The 18,848-nt window shown below is 36.7% G+C and overlaps 2 protein-coding genes across 9 annotated transcripts; both read right to left on the reverse strand.

Annotated features, from left to right (window-relative positions):
- Nucleotides 1-1,702: 1,702 nt before the first annotated feature.
- LOC140761875 (pentatricopeptide repeat-containing protein At1g33350) lies at nucleotides 1,703-5,447 on the reverse strand. Of its 4 annotated transcripts, XM_073099391.1 has the most exons (5): nucleotides 5,284-5,447; nucleotides 3,364-5,086; nucleotides 3,155-3,220; nucleotides 2,913-2,969; nucleotides 2,330-2,821 (listed from the first exon to the last, which is right to left on the reverse strand). In XM_073099391.1, exon 2 carries the CDS (start codon nucleotides 5,001-5,003, stop codon nucleotides 3,417-3,419), a length of 1,587 nt encoding a protein of 528 aa, XP_072955492.1. In that variant the 5' UTR covers nucleotides 5,004-5,086; nucleotides 5,284-5,447; the 3' UTR covers nucleotides 2,330-2,821; nucleotides 2,913-2,969; nucleotides 3,155-3,220; nucleotides 3,364-3,416. The 4 variants fall into 4 exon arrangements, with proteins under 4 accessions (XP_072955491.1, XP_072955492.1, XP_072955490.1 ...); XM_073099390.1 differs by adding an exon at nucleotides 1,703-1,828 and having other exon boundaries at nucleotides 2,689-2,821; nucleotides 2,913-5,086; nucleotides 5,284-5,446; XM_073099392.1 differs by lacking the exon at nucleotides 3,155-3,220 and having other exon boundaries at nucleotides 2,331-2,821.
- A 5,037-nt stretch (nucleotides 5,448-10,484) lies between these two features.
- On the reverse strand, nucleotides 10,485-17,391 carry LOC140762117 (uncharacterized). Of its 5 annotated transcripts, none has more exons than XR_012104701.1 (5): nucleotides 16,779-17,391; nucleotides 15,973-16,095; nucleotides 11,922-14,427; nucleotides 10,936-11,108; nucleotides 10,485-10,808 (listed from the first exon to the last, which is right to left on the reverse strand). XR_012104701.1 is itself a non-coding variant. In XM_073099735.1 (4 exons), the coding sequence occupies exons 1-4, from the start codon at nucleotides 17,262-17,264 to the stop codon at nucleotides 10,756-10,758; spliced, it is 777 nt and encodes a 258-aa protein (XP_072955836.1). In that variant the 5' UTR covers nucleotides 17,265-17,391; the 3' UTR covers nucleotides 10,485-10,755. The 5 variants fall into 5 exon arrangements, 2 of the variants coding, with proteins under 2 accessions (XP_072955836.1, XP_072955835.1); XR_012104702.1 differs by having other exon boundaries at nucleotides 11,922-13,528; nucleotides 16,759-17,391; XR_012104703.1 differs by having other exon boundaries at nucleotides 10,936-11,053; nucleotides 16,759-17,391.
- Nucleotides 17,392-18,848: the final 1,457 nt, after the last annotated feature.

An 18,848-nucleotide genomic window follows, 5' to 3' on the forward strand; every position in this document is an offset into this window, starting at 1 on the left:
AGCATACCAATCTGTTTATGACTTGTCAACTCGTCTGTGACATAATAACACTTTTATGACTTAATTAATTTATTTATAATCTGAATAAATTTATTTATAATTAGAAAAACTATTTATAATTTAAATAACTTATACAAATTTAAATATTTTGTCACCCAATTATCCGCTTATAACCCATATAACTTGTTTAATAAACAGATCATGTTACTATTTAAAAATTCTAACAGATTTAATAAATAAGTCATGTTTATGTTTACATTAATAAGATCTTATCCAAACCCAATACTACCCAAACCTGGTTAACAAGACACAATTGTCACCCCTATATCTAAGAAGTAATAATACTATAACAATACAAGTATGCCATATTAATTTATAAAAAATTGTCACAGTTATTACGCATGTAGTTAATTTTACTCATCTATATAATAAGTAATGATTAAACATACCAATAAAATAGTGCTTTTAATAAAATAAAAATAAAATACAGATGTCGAATAATAAATACTTCAATTATAAGGTGGTAATGATAATAAAAGCAAAAAATTATTGTGTTTTTTAAATAAATTTGTCTAAATTCTATTTTGGTAAGACCATGCATGCATGATCGATTGCATACGCCCCCTTTTTTAATAGGCAAGTTGGAAGATATCTTTTCCATTCACGTTATTGGTCACAAGTGGGTTGGAGTGAAGGCTGACCATAATTCCGAGGATGCCTTTTGGAGTCTTGCTCTTCCCCTTTGTCATTAGAGGACTGGATCTTGCTCAGGTCCACGGACGCAAGTCGGATCCACGCAAGATCCGAAACAAAACATAGATAGAAAGATCTGGTGCACATTTTGAGTCCGAGTCAGGAAATAGGATAGAGTATCAAAGGTCTTATTATTTCATATGCTCTAAATTCTTGGGCCTCTTTGGTCAGATGGAATAAGAATTTTATTTGGGAATAAATTCTCTTTATTTCGTAATCGAACTCGGGATAAGATTTTAGGATAGAAAAATGGAATAAAATTTCTCTATCTCAAATATCTCTATTCTATGTTTTTCCTTGGGATAATTTTTTTTGGTGTAACTCATCCACTCATTTCAAAACCCAAAGACCCATTTACCATCTTGGTATATATTAAAATATGGTCATATATTATGATTTAAATTCGGTCGAACGATATAATGTAAGTATAATAAATTTGATAATATATGTGGTGAAAGATATTTTAATATGGAATGTCCAATTATAATTCTATTTATATGTATATTGTATAAATTATGATGTATTAAATTAAATTATTTTTATCCGAGAATTGTAAAAATAACTATAAGAATATAATATTATACTTATAAAATAAAATTATAATTTATATTTAGTTTTAAATATGCTCCAATCTTTCTCAACAAGAAAATAAATGTATATTGACATTCAACTAAGAAAAGAAAATCAAAGATCAATTTGATAATTTGTATTCCTTTTTCTAACTATCACAAGAAAAAACCTATCTTAGCCCTATATTTTTGTTCCACCACTTATTCATTTTTTTACAACTAAACACTAAATTAGAATTAAAATATTTTTTATTTCAAAATAAGAATAAATTCTTATTTATTTCAATTTCAATTTTTTTAATTCTGCAAAAGAACAGGAGCCCTCAAATCCAAACTCGTAGCTCAAGCTCGACTCAAATCAGCTCAATCTTAGCTTGCTCGAACTCGGCTTGAATGACACTTATAGATAGATTTGTAGATCTTACAAACCTTTTACATCTGCAAGCAAGTAGTGTTGGTCTGAGCTCTTTGCCTCTTCCTTTACGCAGCAGAGTCTACGGTTGCATCTAAAAATTTATGGATGTAGAAATTAATGTTCATAATCGACAGACAAACTAAAAAGAAGAGTTGGAGGATTGCATTTTGTAGTTTTGGCTCAAGAAACACGAGCAACTCCCAGAGATTTTTCCTAGACATTCAAGAAGTCTAGAAAATAAGTAAATATGAGTGATCTTCATCTTTGAAGAATAGATAACTACTACCACCGAGTACTTTGGACAAAGCAAGTAGATCTTTTCACATTTAATCCATATTCATTTAGAGACCAGAAAAGGGGTATAGCAATCTAGATGATAATATGAACATTTCAAATGACCGCAAAGTATTGGCAATAGACTATAGGAAAATTCACTAGACAGCTTCTCAAAAGAATGAAGATTCCATAGACATGTAGAATAATAATGAGTAAATAACACTATATGAGGCTGGCTTACTTATAAATAATGTTATAAAATAACAATTAGTCGACATTTTGATGATGATCATAGTTTAGACTGTAAATAAAACTGTGACGGAATTGTCATTGAATGCATCTCCTACAATATCTTCTAGGATGAACAATTTATCGAACACTAATTTACAGTAGCATTGACTAATCTAGCCTTGAACTCTCAAACAGAATATAACCAGTAAGAAAAATAGGAATACCTAACATAGGCAAAAGTCCTTGCAATAGGTTATTGAGGCTTATGAATCAGTAAACAACAATTCTAAGGATAAGATGGAAGGTTTTAGGAACTAAATCAACAAGGTGTGTTTCTCAAATAGATCAAGAATACAGGTGCACAGTTGGAATTCTTATGCATTACATGCTTCAATCAAGAGTATGATAGTTTCACTACTATCGACAAAGAGCGGATCAACCTACTCTGGCAGAACTTTTTGTTGTAGTAAATACTTTTGACCTCTGCTCACAATCAGAAGAATATCCATGAGCACATATCGACAAATTTGCTCTTTCTTCTTCTTGATGAACGAAATATTGTAAGTGGAAAAACTACCTATACAGAAGTAGACGTGTATTTATGTTTGCATCAGCAATATTACTGATAAGTGTGAAAAAAAACATTAGTATGTGGCCTGAGAATTTACCATTTTCACCAAATCTGAAAGCACACCAGCTCATCAATGAAGGTAAAGAATTAGGACCTGCCAAGAGAATTAGAAATTGAGTGGCGTAAAATATTAATGGGGGCAAATCTGAGATCTTTTAATTGATTTATCAGTTAGAATTATGATATTCTAGAACAATCAATTGGCCAACATAGACGTAGACCATTCAACAGTAGCTATTGGAAGGAGAACAATGTATATATATATTGCTCAGGACAGACATATCTGTGGTTGCACTGATAGATAGAGCAGCATCACCAGCAGTGTTCAATATTCTTCAGCTCACTCTGTAATCAAGATCTAGATGAAATCACTTGAAGCATATCATGCCAAATTATAGCTTGAAATCAAGACCAAGCACATTAACCACGTTCAACATTCTCTATCGTATGGACATAAAAAAGATATATGTAAGCTTGTTTAGTTTCACCTCTGTCAAGCATCCACCAATCCAGCCAACAAGTACAACCCAACAGATCTTGTCTATGATATCTGCTCATGCTTCCATTGTCCAGCTAACTCTTCCAGGACCTTATAAATCTCGTCTGATACTGGGTGGAGTTTATTACCAGAATAAAACTGGTGAGTCTTGTTATCCACCTCAATCCAACTGCAACCAGGTAATTTCTTCCCTCCCATCTTCTTCATAACCTTTCTCACCTTTCCCATCTCTTCCCACATGCCACATTCACTATACAGGTTTGCCAACATTACACCATAATCAGTATTATTTGGATCAATCTCCAACAACTTTCTAACAGCGAATTCTGCTAGCTCTGTTACCCGATAAATCCTACAACCATTGAGCAAAGATCCCCACACGACCTCATCAGGTTCTATTCTCATATTCTTGACAATCTTCATTGCATCTTCAAAGCGTCCAGCCCGACCAAGAAGGTCTATGACACAGCCATAATGCTCAATCTCTGGCTCAATCTGGTAGTCACGACTCATTGACTCAAAATAACTGAGGCCTTCATCAATGAATCCTCCATGGGTGCATGCATTTAGTAGCCCCACAAAAGTAACTTCGTCAGGTTTAACCCCTTGAAGCTTCATCTCATGGAAGGATACTATTGCACTCTCGCTGTGCCCATGAAGCGCAAGACAATTGATCATAGAATTCCAGGTTGTCAGGCTCCTGTCAGACAAAACATTGAATATCCATCTTGCTTCCTTCAAGTTACCACATTTTCCATACATATCAATCAACCCATTCAAAACGAATGAATTAAAACCAATACGGTTCCTGTAGATGTAACCATGTACTAATTTCCCCAGCCGAAGCATTCCAAGGTGCCCGCAAGCTGAGAGCACGCAAGAGACCGTAGTCTGATTAGGCCTTGCTCCCTCAACAACCATCCTCTGGAAAAGTGAAACCACATCAGAAAACAGTCCATTCTGTGCGCAACCTGCGACCACCGCATTCCACGAAGGCACATCCCTCTCATGCATTTCCTCAAATAAAGACATCGCATTTGCCATCTTACCCACCCGTGCATAACCAGAAATCATCGCCGTCCGAGACACCACATTTCTCTCACTCAATCCATCAAACAGCAAACGTGCAGTATGAAGATCAGCAAACCTTGCGTACACATCAAGAAGTGACGTCTGCACCACATTATACCCCTCAAATCCACTTTTGACAACATGGGTATGGACCAATTTCATCAAGTTTAGACCCGCGTCATGGGAGGGGAACAAAGCTCTCAGAACAAGAGGATAAATGAACTCATTAGGCCGAGGGTGGCCGCGTCGCAGCATGCGATTGAAGAGATCGACAACAGAGCCGGCGTCGCAAATTGACGAATAGGCGGTGAGCATGGCGGTGTAGAGGAAGACATTGGGCGCCGCGAGGCTGTCAAAGATGGAGCGGGCGTAGCGGAGGTCGGCGAGGACGAGGGAGCAGAAGCGGACGAGTTTGAAAGAGACGAATTGGGACTGGCCGTGGCCGGAGGTGATGAGGCGGGACTGGAGCTGCTTGAGATGGGCGAGGTGAGTGCATCTCCCAAGGAGGGAAAGGGCTTGATCTTTGGAGTTGGTGTGAGGGATGGGGTTGGGAAGCATCTTAGAGTTAGTTTGAGACTCTGGTACTTAGAGGGAGCCCATCTGTCACAATCCAACGACTATCCGAGTTCCAACATCCATATCTACCAATAAAAAGGAAACATTTTATTTTATGCCTAACTGGACAAAAGACCAGTTAAAATGATCATTTTGTCGACAAGGAACAGCAAATTGTGGCAGCGAAATATAGCTGGGATTGGATAGCTACTATTTGGACAACTGCTGCTCTTATTTGAAGAACTCGTTATCATTGTAGAAAGTTGGATACGAGGATGCTCACCTGGAGATAAATTCTCTTCTAGAAATGCCAAGGAAATAGGCAGAATGACAACAACTACAACGTATCTGATTTTCCTACTGGAATGAATAAATAAGAGATGCAGTAGACAGTGGCTAGACCAAATTCTCAGCATCATCCCCTCTTCTGTTTTTCTACACTCCTTTCTTTTGGTGTTCAAATCTGAAATGGAGCACAAGAAATAAGAGGAGTACAAGGAAGAACGAAAATAATGAGTCTCGGTGTTTGTAACTTTAATAAAGCCATCCGACAATATATGCGAATAATAGGTTACAACTTTTAACTTTTATAATGAGAATATCAGAATACATAACTCGACGCGCATATTTCCTATATAAGCTTCCACACCCCCCGCCTATATAAGCTTCCACACCCCCCGCCCCCCACCCCCCTAACGACTAACCAAATGGCACCAGAGAGTTCTATTCCCCTTACAGCGGGAGTTGGACTTGAAGAAGCAGAGCCTACACGATCACCTCTACTTCAACTTTCTTCCAACCCATTAGCCGCTACAGCAGTTGGCGCCATCGTAGCTCTCGCCTCCCCCCGCCTCTCGACCAATGGTGCCGAGGAGGACATCTTGGTCTTCTCCATCATCGGCATCTTCTGCTTCTGCACCTCTCGGGCCGCTCCGACCTTCCTCTCCAACCATCCCGTGATAGCCCGATGCTATGAGCTCATCGGCGTCCTATCCGTCGGTTTCTTTCTCTCCTCCCTCGTCTCCATCGTCGTCCTTCCTCGCCACACTTGGGTCGCATACACGTCCGGCCTTCTCGCCATGCTTCCCCTGTTGCACAAGCCAGGCCAACTACTGTACCGTTGGCTCTCACACAGTCTGGTCTCCAACTACCAACTTCTAATTCGGCGCTTCTTTCCCGCCAAGGAGACAGAATTTGACATTGTGTAAGTTCACTGGTTCTACTATCGACGCACGAGTGTTGTTCCAAGTCGTATCAATTTCTTTTTACAGATCCTTCCGAGGAGTAGGGTGATTACATTTTCTTTTCTCGGGATTTACTCATAGTGTTAGTGTGCAGTGTTACCCAACACTTGCCTGTGAAGTTAATAATTAGTACAATTTGCTGTGAAACTTGTAATTCTACTTGATATCGATAAATAATATCTTTATTTATCGATATCAAGTATTTATGAAAAGAGATAAGCTTACCACACAACAAGATATTGTGATTAATTAGCTTAGACAACAGAGTAATTTTTTTAGGTCAATTAAGATCCAAGAAGGAAGCAATAGTGTTCGGCAGCTCAAAAAAAGCTTCTATGCACAAGGAGATCATTGCTGTAAAATGAACAGAAAGCAAGAAAACAGAGAATTGGAAAAAAAAAAAAACATGATCTGACAAAAAAAGGGTAGAATTTTAACAAAAAAAGTGGCATCTAAATAACATTTAAGTTCAAATATCAGGAAAATCTTGCTGTAACCAACAATGTTTGATAGATAAAGGAGATAAATAGTACTGAGAAAAATAAGCAAGCTGAATGGAGTCCCTCTAACCTGTAATAGAAAAAATGGATAATTGCATTTTACCCCAAAAGTTTTATTAAGTGCAGATAAGACTTTGCATCTTATTGTCCTAAAACCTCATCAGTTATATTATGTATTTAAGTATTTCAATCATAATATTACACTTGACCAAAATTAGTGAAGATGCATTATCTGTAGCAGCTACAAAATCAGAAACAAGTAAGAGACTGATACCATTAGAATCAGGAGCATCAAGGTTAGCATTGCATTTATACAAATATCATGGTATGGATTGACGAACAGAACATGCATTTATTAGGAGGTCAGCAAAACCAACAGTTCTTCTCCTGTGAGTACTATTATATAGATGCTTTTCTGGATAAGTCAGCAATACCAACAGTCAGTTTATGATTATGTAAGGCTGGCCAAATTAATGAATGAATCTCCAGAGGAATTTCTCCTAGCTTTTCAGTTTATGAGCTTCATTTTAAAGAATCTAGCATGTATGAGAAAAGTTATAGTCCCAAGAATTAGCAAGACGTCATGATATATTGGCTCTGATGAAAGGGAAAAGAAAGTGTCACCTTTCAAGAATCTAGGAGGAAACAATATACTTTCACCTTGGAGAGATGATATATAATCCAATAAGAGTGCTGCAGCATCTATATAATGATGAGAAGTTGCTGTCCTCTGTTTGTAGTTCTTTATTCTTTCTTTTTCATTGTCAAAGACCACCAATGACTATTGCAAAATTTGAGCTCAGATCAGTTCTATATTGTCCTGCATAAGTAATAACAGGGAAAGACTAAGAAACTCAAATCGATTCGAATGAAAACTTTCTGAAGAGAACAATCCCTGTTTCCACAGGGAGAACTAGAATTGAAAGATTACAGCAGGACAACAAAGATGCCACATAGCCTAGGAGAAAAATTCCTGATGGGACAGAACAGGATTACAAATAGAGATCATTTACTAGTGAATACAACAATGTTTCTTAACCCAATCCTAATATCAAATACATCCGTATGCAAGAACATAATGAATTCATATTCTTTCCCTCTATGAATCCTTCAATTTTGTTAATTTTAATATCTTCAAGTTCAAAGCAGAGCAAAATGTTCCGAAGAATAGGCAGATAATTTTTGAAGCATAATACACCGAAATAATGCCTGTCCGGCAAGATGTTATTTATCGATATCGAGTAGAATTACAAGTTTCACACCAAATTGTAATAATTATTAACTTCACAGACAAGTATTGGGTAACACTGCACACTAACACTACGAGTAAATCCCGAGAAAAGAAAATGTAATCACCCTACTCCTCGGAAGGATCTGTAACAAGAAATCGATACGACTTGGAACAACACTCGTGCGTCGATCGTAGAACCAGTGAACTCACACAATGTCAGATTCTGTCTCCTCGGCGGGAAAGAAGCGCCGAATTAGAAGTTGGTAGATGGAGACCAGACTGTATGAGAGCCAACGGTACAGTAGTTGGCCTGGATTGTGCAACAGGGGAAGCATGGCGAGAAGGCCGGACGTGTATGCGACCCAAGTGTGGTGAGGAAGGACGACGATGGAGACGAGGGAGGAGAGAAAGAAACCGACGGATAGGACGCCGATGAGCTCATAGCATCGGGCTATCACGGGATGGTTGGAGAGGAAGGTCGGAGCGGCCCGAGAGGTGCAGAAGCAGAAGATGCCGATGATGGAGAAGACCAAGATGTGAATTGGGATGTCCTCCTCGGCACCGTTGGTCGAGAGGCGGGGAGAGGCGAGAGCTACGATGGCGCCAACCGCTGTAGCAGCTAATGGGTTGGAAGAAAGTTGAAGTAGAGGTGATGGCGTAGGTTCTGCTTCCTCAAGTCCAGCTCCCGCTGTAAGGGGAATAGAAGACCCCTCCATCAAGGTGGAAGCTAATTGGGAATAAAAGTGTAGCTAGCGTAGATAAGAAGAGAGAGAGAGGGGGGGAAGGGGAGGGGAGGGAAGGAGGGGGAGAGAGATTGCTTTTAAGAAGTGGAGAGGGAGCGAGCATTTATAATGCGCTGGGTGTGCGGGTGATCCGGATCTTTTATACGTGACACCCTATATTTTGCATATTTTATGATGAAACGGAGGCGAGAGAGCCGTAATTTTATGATTCGGTCAGTCAGATGGAGAGATATTTCCTTTCTTAGGTCGGTCGAGCCTTAGTTTTCTTTCTTTTATAAATCATATTTTATATTTTACATATTTTATAATTCTCACCTGTCTTTAGGAATTTTATAACGTAATCTTATTTTTTTTATAATATTTATTTAACACTCTAAGTTAATTTAACTTAACCATAATCAAATTGAATGATACCAGAAAGAAAATATTATATTATAATCCACTATGTAATTTATAACATTCCTAAATTATGCTTGTACTTATCTCTAATTTTATTCATAACTTGAACATCCATACTTGTTTTTTCTCAAACTATGGAGAACATTACCTAATGCCAAGCCAATCTTAGAGTTTCCAAACTCCAAGCCATGGAGATCTTAGAGCTCTTTAAATGCCAAGCCGATTTTGTTGCTTGTGACCTCAAAGATGGGGGGAGAGATGAAAAAAATTTGGGGGAAAGATAGAGAAAAAAAAAGAGTTTGAGCTAGAGAGATGGAGAAAAATAGGTAAAGTTGAGAGAAGCTTCTTTTAGATTTTGTGGGGTTAGGGTTTAGTTTGGAAAAAAATGATTTTATGGGGATTTAGATCAGGTTATGAACTTTTAAGGATATTTTAATCATCTTTGAACTAGAATCGTATAAACTATATAACATAGTTAATGTTAGTTAGCTAAATTAACGTTATGGTGTTAAATAAAAATTATAAAAAAAATGATGGTGGCGTCATAAAATCTCTAAAGACGAAGTGCGAATTATAAAATAGGCAAAATATAGGGTGTGATTTATAAAAATCTCTTTTTTTTATCATTACTTAGTTTCCACTTCATAAAATTATAATTTAATAAATTTACATATAACACCCTATCTTTTAGTAAAATTATAATTTATAATTTATATTTTTACTATTTTCAAATTTATTTTTGTTATTTGTTAAATCTTTTTCACCACCTCTTATTTGACTTTTTCAATTAAAATATAATTTTTATTTTGAGTATAATTTAACTAAACATCTGAATTAAGTTATAAATATTGAAATTAAATTATAATCTAAATGATAGAAACTAAAAAGTCATTGATTCTTTTATTGACTAATTGATCATAGTTCCCACGACAGCTAACTTTGAAACCATGAATCTAAATGGAGCTAATACTAGTGATCTTTTTGAACTTTACCTAGAAATTTTGGCAAATAAAATACATAAAGAGAGACATACATTTGGCAGATTAAAGAAACTTTTTAAGTTTGGGAAAGAAACCAACGTTGCTCAGCTTGTGGTACATGGATTCTCTTTTGATACACCCATGAGTCATTAAGAATAATACAAGTCTAGAAGATAACATTGGTTACGCACGATCACCTGTGATGCTAATAAGCACCTCAAAAAAAAGAAAAAGAAAAGCAGCAGCAGAAACTAGGCGAAGTATGTCTCGAAAAACTTATGCCTATAATTTTAGCTCTCTTAATTTCCTCTTTTATTTTTGCCTTATAATAAGATCATATTATGTTTCACGATGAACTCTACAGGAACAAATGTGCAGCTTGAAAGTTCTTCCAAGTGAAGTAACAAACCCTTGCTACAATTTAGTACTTTCAGATTTCCATTGAAACATTCGTCCAGTCCTGCTGGAACATACATTATTCCACAAATATTTCTATGCAAATTAGACAAGCTAAAGGTGCTAACTTCTTAGCAAGACAGTGTTTGCTCAAACTGACGCACGGGTAGCTCATATAATCAAGTGGTTGCAGACGTCAATGCTCCATGATGAAGTGGCAATTCGAAAAAATTGTTGAGGTTGATCAACACCATCGTCACCATCATCTGTGTCCCATTGAAACTCCGCAACTCCGCATACGATGCAAGAACATGGCTACAAGTAGCAGAGTTCATGACAATATCAGACTTCAGAAATTTATGAGTATTTCCCCTTTTCATCAAATGTAATACCAGTGTCACAACATCTGCATGATGACTCTTTCACAAAACCAGATATATACCTGTTTTGCGGCGCAACCTGCACTGCCCGTTCAAAGTAGCTAGAAGCACAATCTTCATCATGGTGCAACTCCCAAACCAATTTAGCATATTGCGACAAAATATCTCCATCACTAGGATCTGCCAGTATAGCACGAGAATAATATTCGTCAGACCTTTGAGCATCTCCCTTGACCTAGTAGAATATATAGAAGCATGAGAAGAATTGCAAGAAATGAAAGCACATTAGTCTATCAGCTAGTAGAACTGGGTATGGACTTTGAATTCTCAACTGCTACATAGAACCAGACAGGATATGCACGTTGTCTAAACAAGATTTATATTATATTTCATATACTTATTCATAGTTTAGTAAACAAATACAAATTCATAAATAAACTTATTCAAGGTAATTATTATCTATTACAACTAAATAATAAAACATGAATAAAGTTATAGATATATCTAATTTATATTCAAGATGTGTATAAAATTATTTTTTAAAAAAATCTTATACACGAACCAAATGAGATCTAAGTTGTTGTTACTGTTATCAGAAGAAATACAATCACAATTGTAGTCATTCTTTTTCAACAAAGACAGGAATAAAGAAGAGGGATGAGAATTCCCTAATTTCTGCAATATTCCTATACTTCCTGAATTCTCTTGTTTTAGGTACTAACCAGAACCCCTCGTATTATCATTGCTCTTGCTGATCTTTTGTTTCCATTTCCCCTTTCTTTTCTTTTCTTTTTTCCTAATTTTCCCCACAAGACTGATCACATTCAATTATTCAGAAACAAAACCATACAAGTAATGAAACTAAAGATCAAACATGACAAAATCTATCTCAAAAGGACAGAGCATGGACAACTATAAGTATCCACAAAACGATCACAAAATTTCACATAGCCTATCATAATAGAAGTCGTTCGAATCCTATCAACTACTCTAGCAGATAATTGTGATAAAATTAATGACAATAAAATAGGGATTAATATATCCTCACCTGGTAGAGAAATTTCGCATAATTCCTCAGAAGCACTGCGTTGCTCGGATCGTCCTCCATCATCCTCTTATAGTAACCACCAACGTAGGACTGTTCTCCTCCATCATCACCACCGGTCACAAGGCCGCACGTTTCTCGACCGCCGCCCCCGGTACCATCAGATCCGGTAGTCAGCAACAACCCCGACGCCACGCGGTCAATCCCGAGCCCCCTCGCGAGGAACAGAGGCGTCTCCCGAGGAGGAATCGATCCTGAGAAGGCGAACTCATCTCCAACTCCTCCTCCTCTTCTTCTTCTTCTGGATCTTTCCCTTCCTCAAAAAGGACGGTGTTGTCGATGGAGAGGGAAGGGGAGACCTCGAGGAAGGAGGGTTTGAGAGGTGGGCTGTTGTGGTGGTGGTGATGATGGTGAGAATTGGAGTCGGGGAGGAAGAGAGAATGGAGGTTGCAAGTTCTTCGGGAGAAGCCGACGGGAGATATCTTTTCCATTAACTTTGATCACATTAACACTGGAGGCTCGAGGCCGGCCATAAATTTCGTGAGGAATAATCCTTCTCACTCTATAGGATACATTTCGCAAATTTTGCTATCCCATGGTGCTCGAGGGATTGGATCTTTAAAGAATGCGGGTAGGATCCATGTAGGATCAAACAACATATATAGAAATAAGAGTCAGGCTACTATTCTAGTCCAGTAGTTACTAACCTACGACATAGGTCGCAGATTCGAATCCCATATGAACACGAGGATTGATATTAACTGTTATTTTCACTGTTATATTATATGCTTATGATTTTTTTATTTTTTTGCAACAAATATATATTTATATATTCATTACTATAAAAGAGGGCCAAAGTGCTATCAGGTATCCAGCGAGATACCTAAAGCATCCCTATACAGTAGACTAGAAATATCATTTGGCTGAGTGTTAAATTAGACCACCGAAAAGGATTTCTCCCTTGATTAGCTAACCTATCAGCTACTAGGTTGGCCTCCCGATAACAGTGGGAGAAAAAAATAATTTTTAAAACAAGTAAAAGATAAAAAAAAATATCCAAAAAAGGTATGTCGCCATTGCCATGGATAATCCTTCCTGGATTGAAGAATGTTGATTAGCCTTTGCATGTCAATTTCATAAGGAACTCAAATAGATTATCTTTCCTTGCTTGAATAAGGGCAGCCTTTAGCGCTTCTGCTTCCAGTGGGTCTTCAGCATTCCCACCCAGGGCCCCGGCTAGAACAGCAACCTCTCTTGAGTCTCTGAAGACATAACCTAATCCAGAAGATCTATCTTGTTTAAGGACGAATCCATCCAAATTGAGTTTAACCCTCCCTCTCGGTGGTGGCCTCCATCTTTTTGGTTCACTAATAACACTAATAGGCTTGTTGGTGACTCTTTCTTGTTGCATAGTCTCCAATGCAAGGGCTAGTGTTCTGAACATAAGTTGCCTATTTGTACTCTTTTTCCGCTGGAACAGCTCTTCATTGCGGGCCTTCCAAATACTCCACATGCCACAAGCAACCAAACATTTCACATACGCCACAGCATCTTTTGTCATACTATCTCCTTCCTTTATCCAACTTCCTTCCATCCAGTCATTGCTTGCCCTGAAAGTCAAACCCAATTGTTATTCCAAGGCCTACCATTGGCCTTTAGCTCTAGCACACACTCCACCAGCAAGTGTTTCTCAGTTTCATCTTGCTACCAACACAGTTGGCAGAGTTTGCTAGGCCTCAATGAAAGCTCATGGAGTCTAGCATTAATCGGCAATCTATTCCATAAGACTTTCCATAAAAACATTTTAATTGTCGAAGTAATCGGCATCTTCCATAGAATTTTCTAGTCACACCTAGTAGTCACCGGTTTAGCCCTAGCCTCTTTCATATACTTAGTTATAAATGCTGAGGTCGGTTTGCCCATGGGATTTGGGCCCCAAACCCAAGTATTATTGACCTCAAACTTAGGTATCTACTTAGTCATAATGATATTGCCAAGGATCGGCCCAAAACACCTGAGGGTTTTCCTCTTATCCCACTGTTGGTTTGTGATTAACCAACACACTTTCTTATCATGCAATCTAAGGTTCATATTAACAAACGTAAGCCACGTAGATACGAGAATATTAGAAATCCAAGGATCATCTAAAATACTCGTATTCTTCCCATCTCCTACAGACTTAATGAGGCCCAATCTGATAGATTGCAACGCACAACCATACTATGAAAAATGACAGACTTACTAGCCCTCCCCCGCAGCCTCCTCCACAGCTTAGCTCTCTCATACTTACAGATAATGAGCTTAACCCAATTTTTATCCTTGGTTGCAGTAAATCAAAGGCATGAGAACCAATAAGAGCAATTCTGGCATCTCGAAGCTGCCTTAAACTTAGCCTACTAGCCTCACGCTCCCAACAACACTTATCCCATCCAATAAGATGAATCCACTTGGCATCCTTGCCTTTACCCCATAGGAAAGCTCTAGCCACCCTAACACTTTGTCAATCACCCTGAGAGGTACCACAGTATACACATAGCATAAGTAGGAATAGCAAGAATTGTAGACTTGATAACCACATGAAGTAAAATGAAAATACAAGAGATACGTAGTATAGAGAGCATTCAACACAAAACCTTCCCATATAAAGGACTAAATGGAACTAATAACAAGTGTCTGATACTTTGGTACTAATTCCGATGAAATAAATCAATCGTCCTGAAAGATGAACTGCAAAAGGTAACCAAGTTCAATTAAGTACAGCTGAACTGCTGGAATCTTATTCTCCTGAAAACCATCAGTTAGCTTCTATGGATTATCAGTTCAATCACATAATAACAAAACGAGGGAGTAATTCAAAATCAGAAACGAGTAATAGATCTTAACATCACGATCAGGAGCTCGGCTCTGCATGGCTACAGAAAGGCCTATTTCTTAAAAAGTAGAATTTGTGTTTTCTTAGGAGGGGAAAACCAGCTTAGTATTACCCAGTTAAAAGTACATCTCAAGCAAGTAAAACTTTAGAAGTTGATTTTCTGGAGAGGCCAGAAAATTTAACACGCAGTTTATGATTTCGCAGTTGTTTAGACAGACAAACATTTATGAAAAGAGATAAGCTTACCACACAACAAGATATTGTGATTAATTAGCTTAGACAACAGAGTAATTTTTTTAGGTCAATTAAGATCCAAGAAGGAAGCAATAGTGTTCGGCAGCTCAAAAAAAGCTTCTATGCACAAGGAGATCATTGCTGTAAAATGAACAGAAAGCAAGAAAACAGAGAATTGGAAAAAAAAAACATGATCTGACAAAAAAAAAGGTAGAATTTTAACAAAAAGAGTGGCATCTAAATAACATTTAAGTTCAAATATCAGGAAAATCTTGCTGTAACCAACAATGTTTGATAGATAAAGGAGATAAATAGTACTGAGAAAAATAAGCAAGCTGAATGGAGTCCCTCTAACCTGTAATAGTAAAAATGGATAATTGCATTTTACCCCAAAAGTTTTGTTAAGTGCAGATAAGACTTTGCATCTTATTGTCCTAAAACCTCATCAGTTATATTATGTATTTAAGTATTTCAATCATAATATTACACTTGACCAAAATTAGTGAAGATGCATTATCTGTAGCAGCTACAAAATCAGAAACAAGTAAGAAACTGATACCATTAGAATCAGGAGCATCAAGGTTAGCATTGCATTTATACAAATATCATGGTATGGATTGACGAACAGAACATGCATTTATTAGGAGGTCAGCAAAACCAACAGTTCTTCTCCTGTGAGTACTATTATATAGATGCTTTTCTGGATAAGTCAGCAATACCAACAGTCAGCTTATGATTATGTAAGGCTGGCCAAATTAATGAATGAATCTCCAGAGGAATTTCTCCTAGCTTTTCAGTTTATGAGCTTCATTTTAAAGAATCTAGCATGTATGAGAAAAGTTATAGTCGCAAGAATTAGCAAGATGTCATGATATATTGGCTCTGACGAAAGGAAAAAAAAAAGTGCTATGCCTTTCAAGAATCTAGGAGGAAGCAATATTTTTTCACCTTGGAGAGATGATATATAATCCAATAAGAGTGCCACAGCATCTTTAAATGATGAGAAGTTGCTGTCCTCTGTTTGTAGTTCTTTATTCTTTCATTTTCACTGTCAAAGACCACCAATGACTACTGCAAAATTTGAGCTCAGATCAGTTCTTTATTATCCTGCATAAGTAATAACAGGGAAAGACAAAGAAATTCAAATCGATTCTAATGAAAACTTTCTGAAGATAACGATCCCTGTTTCCACAGGGAGAACTAGAATTGAAAGATTACAGCAGGACAACAAAGATGCCACCAAGCCTAGTTGAAAAATTCCTGATGGGACAGAACAGGATTATAAATAGAGATCATTTACTAGTGAATACAACAATGTTTCTTAACCCAATCCTAATAGCAAATACCTCCGTACGCAAGAACATAATGAATTCATATTCTTTTCCTCTATGAATCCCTCAATTTTGTTAATTTTAATATCTTCAAGTTCAAAGCAGAGCAAAATGTTCCGAAGAAAATATCCATAGGCAGATAATTTGTGAAGCATAATACACCGAAATAATGCCTGTCCGGCAAGAGGTTATTTATCGATATCGAGTAGAATTACAAGTTTCATACCAAATTGTACTAATTATTAACTTCACAGACAAGTATTTGGTAACACTGCACACTAACACTACGAGTAAATCCCGAGAAAAGAAAATGTAATCACCCTACTCCTCGGAAGGATCGGTAACAAGAAAGATACGACTTGGAACAACACTCGTGCGTCGATCGTAGAACCAGTAAACTTACGGAATGTCAGATTCTGTCACCTTGGCGGGAAAGAAGCGCCGAATTAGAAGTTGGTAGATGGAGTCCAGACTGTGTGAGAGCCAACGGTACAGTAGTTGGCCTGGCTTGTGCAAGAGGGGAAGCATGGCGAGAAGGCCGGACGTGTATGCGACCCAACTGTGGCGAGGAAGGACGACGATGGTGACGAGGGAGGAGAGAAAGAAACCGACGGATAGGACGCCGATGAGCTCATAGCATTGGGCTATCACGGGATGGTTGGAGAGGAAGGTCGGAGCGGCCCGAGAGGAGCAAAAGCAGAAGATGCCGATGATGGAGAAAACCAAGATGTGGATTGGGATGTCCTCCTCGGCACCGTTGGTCGAGAGGCGGGGAGAGGCGAGAGCTACGATGGCGCCAACCGCTGTAGCAGCTAACGGGTTGGAAGAAAGTTGAAGTAGAGGTGATTGCGTAGGCTCTGCTTCCTCAAGTCCAGCTCCCGCTGTAGGCGGAATAGAAGACCCCCCCATCAAAGTGGAAGCTAATTGGGAATTAAAGTGTAGCTAGCGTGGGGAAGGAGGTTAATTTGTGGAATGGAGGGGGACTGCGGAGAGATATGGATGGGAGAGGGGAATTTATAAAGGAGGGGAAGCCCTCTCGTTAACATATAATCAATTGATTAGGTTTTAGGACAATAAGATGCAAAGCCTTATCTGCACTTTATATAAAACTTTTGGGTTAGAATGCGACTCCATTCAGCTTGCTTATTTTGCTCAGTATTATTCGTCTTCTTTTATCAATCAAACATTGTTGGTTGCAGCAAGCTTTTCATGATAAGGATGTTGGATATATATTTATCCATATATTTTTTTTTAAAAAAATAATTTATAATTTTTAGCTTGCTTATTTAAATAGTGAATACTAATATCATTATTAATAATATATTTTATATTATTTATAGAGATTAATTTTGCTAACTTTATATATATTTATACATAGATTATTTTACTTTATTTCTAGAACAGTTAGTATTTTGAGTTAATTATGTCTAAGAGAAATGTTATAGTTTATTTAGAATTTGATATCTGTTTAATATCTGATTTTCTATTAAAAAATTATTCAATTTATATTAGAAAATTATTCCTACCCATTTAGTTGAAATATAATTATATTTGACTATAACAAAAATAAATAAGGAGAAGGTTGAAGATAGAAGGGAAAGGAGTTTAAACCACAAATATTAAATAATATTTGTCAAGTTTTGATATTTTAATTATTGATTTGATATTTTCTATTAATTGAGCAAACTTAGCTTTGAACCCTACATGTTTCTTTTTTTAATCTATATATTTCTTTTTGTCTACTATTTATTTAATAAAATCTAAATTAACTATACATGTCATCTATTTATAATGTGTTGAAAGCCATATACATGTGTGACTTCAAAACTATCCACACATTTTCACTGTCGCTTCCTTATGTTCTCTAAATGTTTTCTGTTTTCTTTGTCACTTCCTCATTTTCAGGTAAAGTTCAAAACAATATACTTAATGACTCAATGACTTATAATTAACTATGTTGGTATAGTTTAAGATAATTAACATTATTTAAGATAATAATCAATATTATTAATTTTTTTATCGAGACTAATAATATTATTTTACTTAATTATCTCATCAATAGTTTTGTATAAATTAAATATTGTACTAAAATTAGTAGATAGGTTAGTGGTCTCAAGGGATATATGAGACATATAATTTTGTGATAAATCTAGGAATGACTTATCTCCTTTTATCTTATTCTACAAATGCATTTGGTGCTTTCACAATTTAATTATATTTAAATTTTAAATTTAACATAGAAAAAATATATATAATTTATATATGTGATGTACATTAAAAGCTCATTATTGTAAATTCAAAAATTAAATGTAATTAAATTAAAAAAAAATTCCAAATGCATCTTAAGTGCCTGTTTGAACAAATTATCTATCAAATTTTTGTAAGAATCAAAAAGTGCAAATAAAAATCATACCTGAATTTTTCCCTAATACAAACTTTTCTTTTGTGTAACTAGAAAATTTTGGAAGAAAAAACACAGAGGAAGGGAGAAAT

This window comes from Typha angustifolia, chromosome 7 (assembly GCF_048772165.1).
Source record: "Typha angustifolia cultivar Huaian chromosome 7, ASM4877216v1, whole genome shotgun sequence".
NCBI classification, from domain to species: Eukaryota; Viridiplantae; Streptophyta; class Magnoliopsida; order Poales; family Typhaceae; genus Typha; species Typha angustifolia.